General features: G+C 29.9%; 1 protein-coding gene across 5 annotated transcripts; it reads right to left on the bottom strand.

Annotated features, from left to right (window-relative positions):
• Positions 1-16: 16 nt before the first annotated feature.
• On the bottom strand, positions 17-7,509 carry LOC111083250 (PQ-loop repeat-containing protein 3-like). Of its 5 annotated transcripts, none has more exons than XR_002608902.1 (4): positions 7,224-7,509; positions 5,085-5,350; positions 4,436-4,508; positions 17-729 (listed from the first exon to the last, which is right to left on the bottom strand). XR_002608902.1 is itself a non-coding variant. In XM_022379627.1 (4 exons), the coding sequence occupies exons 1-4, from the start codon at positions 7,370-7,372 to the stop codon at positions 636-638; spliced, it is 399 nt and encodes a 132-aa protein (XP_022235335.1). In that variant the 5' UTR covers positions 7,373-7,509; the 3' UTR covers positions 17-635. The 5 variants fall into 5 exon arrangements, 1 of the variants encoding a protein (XP_022235335.1); XR_002608904.1 differs by having other exon boundaries at positions 5,194-5,350; XR_002608903.1 differs by having other exon boundaries at positions 5,198-5,350.
• Positions 7,510-7,577: the final 68 nt, after the last annotated feature.

Raw genomic sequence — 7,577 nt, 5'->3', positions numbered from 1 at the left:
CTCTGATGTCTCATGACTAAACCTGATTCAAAGTCTTAAAGCCAGCAAACATTAAGAAACCTGACACTTAACCACATAATACAACCATAAAATCCAGGGTATAAAAAACAGGTCTCCAATTGACTTCATAATGAATATAGGATATATACACAGCTCAATACTAAGAAATAAATGGTTGTTTGAACAGACAGATGACTGATACACGTGCTGTGTAATACAATCTTAACAACATCAAGTTTAAAATATAGAGGAAATCTACCAACAGGGTGAATGAATAATATAAAAGATGTTCTGGAGAACCTGGAGGTACACATTTTTTCAGATCACAAACATTACTGGATCCAGATGTAGCAAAGGTGTGGAATAATAATACTGGGACTTATGTGGTGTACCATCAGAATGGAAAATCAAAACCACTCGTGAAAGTACGTGTCAGATGCTCCATGTTCCTACTCTCGTTATATCCTTTAACGAAGCTACAGTAAAAGATAAAAAGTTTTAAAATCTGGAGCAAAGTGATTGATTGAAACTTTTAATAATTCTTTTGAGGATAAATATGACATAAGACACAATATACTTTCCAACTAATACAATTATTATTATGTAACCAATGAAAATTGAAATATAAGCTTCTACTAAGTAACCCAAAGTGAAATACATACCACCACTGCGGACACAAACGTCTTCGGCAAGTGTTCAAAAGCTATGCAGTACTGAATGATAGCAATTCTGTTCAGATCAGATTAAGGAAAATAACAACAAAAGGGAAGAGTGGTTTACCATCATTGTCCATTCTGATTCAGGTATAAATATAACGCTTCAAACTTACCTTTGTTAAAAAAATCAAACATTTTAATAAGATTAAAAATATATGGTATATATTACACGACTGAGTGGTTGTTAGGACACAGACAATGAAGAAATAGGGGAAAAAGTAACTTTTGAAGTTTTTTCTTAACCTATGTACAGGGAGGGATTTATGACTGATTTCAATATACCTAGTACCATACCTGATAATACATCTTAAAAACAACATAACAAATAACTTTAGACTCGCAAGGGATTTTGGAAATCACAATAGATTTCATTCGTTTTTTAAAATTAAATCTATTTGTAACAATATCACACCTATTCTTATTATTCAAACTTACTTTAAAGTAAAGAATCGTGCTTTGAATAACATAAACAACTTTTATATAATTCCAAATATTTAAATTAGACAATGATAATAAATATTACAATTTACAAGTAATTTGTATGCAAATTTAATTAGTTAACTGTATCTGGTCATTTATGCATAAGGTTAAATACATTACAATATTTCTTCATGATTGCACTTATAAAAAGGTAGAAGCAAAATGTGGTCATTCTAAGATACTTCACTGAATAAGAGATCTTTTGGAGGACATAAAGAGGTACAGAAAATATTGAACTGGTCCTACTAAGAGGTGCAGAAAATGCTAAAATGATCCTGCTAAGAGGATGTCAAGAGATGCAGAAAATATTGAACTGGTCCTGCTAAGACACTTCACTGATAGAGAGATGTTTTGGAGGACATTAAGAGATACAGAAAATGCTGAACTGGTCCTGCTAAGAAGATGTAAAGAGATACAGAAAATGCTGAACTGGTCCTGCTAAGAAGATGTAAAGAGATGCAGAAAATATTGAACTGATCCTGCTAAGACACTTCACTGATAGAGAGATGTTTTGGAGGACATTAAGAGATACAGAAAATGCTGAACTGGTCCTGCTAAGAAGATGTAAAGAGATGCAGAAAATGTTGAACTGATCCTGCTAAGACACTTCACTGATAGAGAGATGTTTTGGAGGACATTAAGAGATACAGAAAATATTGAACTGGTCCTACAAGACACATCAGTGAATGAGATATTTTGGAGGACAGAAAGATGTGCAGAAAATGCCGATTACTCTGAAATTGCATGAAAACATACCACAGTGTCCAAACCCAAATGTTAACAAAGGAAAGTGCTTAATCATGCGAATTGACATTACTATGGACTTCTATAGTTTTTATTGATTTCAACATGGCTTTCTCACTCCATGCCAAGTTCTTATCAGGTTTACAGTGTGTGAAAAAAGAAGAGACAATAAAACAGTAATACAACTTTCACATAGAGCTCTCAACTGTGGTTATTATTCTATATTAGCACTTTCATAAAACAAGTAACCAAAGCCCAAAAAGATGTTTACATGATGCCCATAGTAAAACTTCTTGTGGTTAGGAAGTTTAACAATCCTTAATAAACAAAATAAGTTATTAAGATCACCATTAAAAAAATTTTCATTTTCATTTCTGGAAACCCTGATCTCAAAAGTTGGATAAGTATGCAGGGATTTTTTTTATCTACAAAAAACTTGACATAAGTCATAAACATGATTACCTTTACAAAAAAAAAGTATTAACAAATACTTGGAGCTTCCACATCAGTACTTTTGTTTGTCTAACATAAAATCTTCTGCCAAATAAAAGTAAAATGGTTTAAATATTTGGATGAGAACAAGTTTTCTTGTTAACATTAATTAAACATATAGTTGTGTCCTTAAGAAATATATCACCTCTCTTCTCAGGAAAAGTACCAACTCTCATACAAAAGTCTTTCTCTGAAAATAAAATATCAAATTTTCTATATATATCCTTCTGTTTTTTTTCTAATTTTATCAGTAATAACTAAAATGTACTTTTTTTTTTGTCAAATTATAAATTTGTTTTGTATTTTAACCACGTTACATATTTTTGAATTCTAAGCTTGTTGAGCTCTAGCATGTTACAAAAGTGTTAAAAATTAATTTATAAAATGTTATTACATTAATGTCAAAATCCACTGTCTCAGTTGCCATTCTGTTAACTCAATTTATTAAGAAGTGGCATAAACTGTAATCACTTTAAAATTATTTTAAACTTTAGCCTTCAGTCTTACTGCCTACAAGTGCTTTGAAAATGTAATCTGTATTACAACCCTTTAACATTAACAATTTTAACCTTAATCATTGTCCTCCAAGCCCTTCTCCTCTTGAGCATGAACACATCAAGATATTCCAACCTATCCTCATATGATAACCCTCCAAACCTGGAATCACTGCAGTAACTCTTCTCTAAGCCCTCTACAACAACTCAGCATTCTTTCTTAAATAAGATGATTACAACTAAAAGCAATAATCCTAAATTCTAACCAGTACCTTACAAGGTGAACTGATAAAATCCTTCAACTTGTACTCTGTGTTTCTATGTATATAACCTAAAATATTGTTTGCCTTATAATTAACATAAATTGCTTATAAGGCTTTAAATACTTCATAACAGCTATGCTCAAATCCTTTTCCTCACCACTTTCATTCAGAATTTATCCTACAAGACTATAAAGTAATAATTAATGCTGTGAAAACGAATACAAATAAACTTAACTTTATCAAAATTAAAAAGAGATCTGCCAGGTATTAGCCCCAGATCATCAAATAGTCCAAAACTTTCAACAAAGCATCAGCATTTTTAGTACAATTTGAAAGACATTAATTTAATATCTCTTGCAAAATTGTTCAACTTACTGGCTATTCCTTTATCAAACTCATTAATGAAAATGAGAAATATCAAAGAGTCTAGCCTAAAAACTCTGAGATACTCTACTAATAAAAAGGGTCTAGTTTGACTGAACTCCACTAATAAGATCCATTTGCTTTCTTCCATCTAACTACCCTATAATCCCATTTAACTAGTCTTTTCCCATACCCTAAAGACATGATTTTATTATCTAATCTTCTCTGTGGCTCCTAATTAAAAGTTTTTGAAAATCTAAGTACACCAAGTAATTACCCTTTCCTTTGTCCAGATAACAAGTAATGTCCGTGAACAAAATAACAGATTAGTAAGGCAATATTACCCCTTGGTGAATCCATGTTGCCTTTCATTTACGATATATTTCACTAAATGATTATGTAATGCTTCTTTTATCATACTACCTAGAATTTTTCCCAATAAAGAATTAAGCCTAACTGACCTATAGTAATGTAAGCAACTTTCCAATCTTCAGGCACCTGCCCAGTGGTATATTGCCCTACCCAAAATGAAAAGATAGTTTTGCAACTCTGTATTTTTTTTTTTTATAAAACCCCGAAGAAAATATTTTTTGGCCTGGTGTTTTCATTTTAACTGCTCTCAATTTTCCTACACTAAGGGATTCATATCTATATGATTCAGATCAATTCCAATATTATTCATAGAATGCTGTTCACAAGAAATGTCAAGAACACTAGACCTTCATTTGATCCTTTCTGTTTAAAAATTGCTAAACATCGGCCCTCTGTTCAGGTAATACCTGGGCAACACCGGGTAAGAACAGCTAGTTATATACATGTTCAATCCCTAATGGTTCTTTTCAAAGATATATAGATTTAGAAGTAAAACAAGCAAAAAGGATACAAAACAAAATAGATTACCCAGGAAACACCAAATGATTTAGAGTAATGCAAAATCATTAGAAGCAGAATAAAATCTGTAAAAGTAGGATCATTAGACATAAATATTTAGTTTGCAACAATTGACAAACAATACATTTACACTTGATAAAGTAAAAAACGTTTGAGAGCCTTATAAAGTCACATGTATTAAAATGCATAGAAAAAGAGTTTATGGTAATGGCTGCATTGGTAAAATGCATTTACAGATTTTCTTTAGGTTAAAATAATGTCATTTTTTCTCAACTTTCACTTTTACTAGTAATATATTTTCTTGACTCAAAAACATCAGTTTACTATCCAAACAAAGTAATTTTGTATGTTCATTGACTGTTAAATATCAAATGCTGACTAAGAAAAAAATCTTCAGGTTATTAACAGCTAAATGTTTACTTTTTTAAACATTTATCTTTTAAAAAATTAAAAATGTTAACATATAAAACATGTATGTACTCGGTAATTTTTATGTTTAAATACTTTAAAAATGAAGTTTAGATAATTACATAATCAAAATTCACTAACAGTTTATTACATAGTGTCTTTACGTACCACATGAGTAAAAGTTCTTTCAAATTTTCCATCTTATTAAGTAAATGAAATTGAACAAAACCTACCTTGAATAACAAGGAAGGGATATTCGCTAAAAGCAGTAAAAGGATATTTGTTTGCATAAGCATAGGAAACCATGGTGCTGTATCTATAAAGACAATAAAGAATTAATACCTACATATGAGTAAATATAAGCATATTTTGATGTTCTTGTCAGTTTTCAGGCCTGTACAGTCTATGTATTTCTTAAAGGATCAGGTGTTCTACACTTCCCTTCACTGCATGACTTTCTTTGGATAACTCATTAACCAATGGCTATATAAATAAGCAGCTAAACAGTAGAGGTAAGAAACGAAGTGGTCACTTACAAATTTAATTAATGTCAATTTGTTATATAGCTAACTCCATGCATTTTAATTAAAGAAATAAATATATTTCTGAATCTCTTCAAACAAAAGAATATCTATTTCTGGGGAGAAAAATTAATGTTTTTTCACACAGAAACAGCAAACAAGTTTTTTTGTGTTTTTTTTAATTATTTGTATTGTTCAAAAGGTTATGGGTCTTAACCATTAAATTGTATCTTACTGTTTACTTTGATATTCTATATCTAGATATGATGTACCATTCAGAGGTTTTAAACAAGCTTAAACTCTATACAGTAGTTAATTTATTTGTAAGAAGCAATAAGAATCCAACATACAAAAATGGGTGTTATGCTAATACTGAGTATTTGATATAACTAAGTTTTTTTGTGGAACTGGTTATACATATAACAAATCTTGGCTTAAAGCAATCAATACCAAATAATCTGACAAAATAATAAAAAAGCATATAAAATACATTATCAGTAGTGATGTATATCTTTTTATATAAAAATAAGTTCAACACCTTTTACCATTTTTCAGAAATCACTGTCTTTAAATATATATGTATGAAAAAGGTTTTACAATAAAATATATACACTTACACTGTAATAATCTTGATTTACAAGGTTCAGTATTAAAGACCTATAGGAATTTTGTCTAAACTAGTTTCTTATTTTACAAATACAATATACTGCATTACATTGAAGTTACTACTTATTATTATATGTACAAGATAAACATTAAAAGATAATTACATTTGTCTTATAAAAAAGAGACTAGGCTTAAATTTAGAAACTTTGTGAATATATATATATATATATTTTATTGATTGTTTACTTAAACATTAGTTGATAACTTATTATCTGTACATTCTAACTTATTATAAAAAAACTTACATTTTTCAACTTGGTAAGTCAAGTGAATGGATTTTTGTTAATGAAACCTATAACTACAGCCATATACTTTTGTATTGTTAAGTGCTCACATGTAATGTATTTCAACTTATTTATAAGTGTTTTATCATGAAATCTACTCCATGATCAAAGTTATTAAAGTATAAACCTGAATTAGTAGTCACATAGTTATGCATGGTTATATGATAGAAGAGTATTTATCACTGGCCAAAGCATAGGCTCTCGTCCCTCCAATTATATAGCCCTGTCGTGGCACATTTGTCAGTGCGCAGTCCAGATAGTGTGAAGCCATCCCTAATTTCAAACCACAGACCACAGGGAGGCAACCAGTCAGCAAAAACATATTGATTTGATGGTAAAGGAATAACAATTAGTAAGATGATAAAGCAAAAAATAAGTGGTAGACATTTATTTAGTATCTTCAACTCTTTTTGTATATAACTAGCATTCAAATCTTTAAGCTCAACACTTATGTTTCTGTAATTGATGTATTTTTGGAGGAATTTAAAAAAATCCTATTGAGCATACTTACACTGTTACAGATTAGTTTTATACTTCCATCTTCAAAATTTTAAGATGTTATTATTAATACCAAAGACACAAGATTGAATTGAACATGTTTAATTTATAGGGATTATTGACACACTTTTTTTGTGGGGGAGGCCATACATTAAACCTGTCAAAATCATAAGATTATCTTATTGTAATAGTAATAATTTGACTTTAACTTTCATTTTATTTTTAACTGAAGACTAAATAAATGAGAAAACAAAAGTTAAAAGATTTACAGGTAACTTCTGTTAAATATCAAAGGAGTTTTCATTTAATTAAAAAACACATTTAAAAATTAAGAATCACTGAAACATTCAGTCTACTTTAGTATCTGAAATGTAATGATTGAAACTTTATAAGTTATACTTACAGCCAAAATTCCAATAGAACACTGGAAATACTTATGCCACGTATTGTTTTTGACTTTGCAAGGGCTACAATCTGAGGTACTTTGAGAATGATGCAACATAACGTACTTGAAACACTTGCAAATATACATAGAGAATCCAGAGAAATCATCTTTGTACTTTTCTTTTTGAAAGATTTAACTAGCTTGTAAGGCTTAGTGATATCAATCAACGTTAGACATAGCGTAAAGTTATCACAATCACTATCAGCGCTTTGAACTCTACTTTCTCCTACAATAAGATGCAACTTTCCAGTACTTGTTTTTTACGTTGCCTATGGAAACATACTGTTGCGTCAGCGAGTCACGTGACTACTA

This window comes from Limulus polyphemus, unplaced genomic scaffold (genome assembly GCF_000517525.1).
Source record: "Limulus polyphemus unplaced genomic scaffold, Limulus_polyphemus-2.1.2 Scaffold8755, whole genome shotgun sequence".
NCBI classification, from domain to species: Eukaryota; Metazoa; Arthropoda; class Merostomata; order Xiphosura; family Limulidae; genus Limulus; species Limulus polyphemus.
This window is presented reverse-complemented; position numbering and strand designations above follow the sequence as displayed.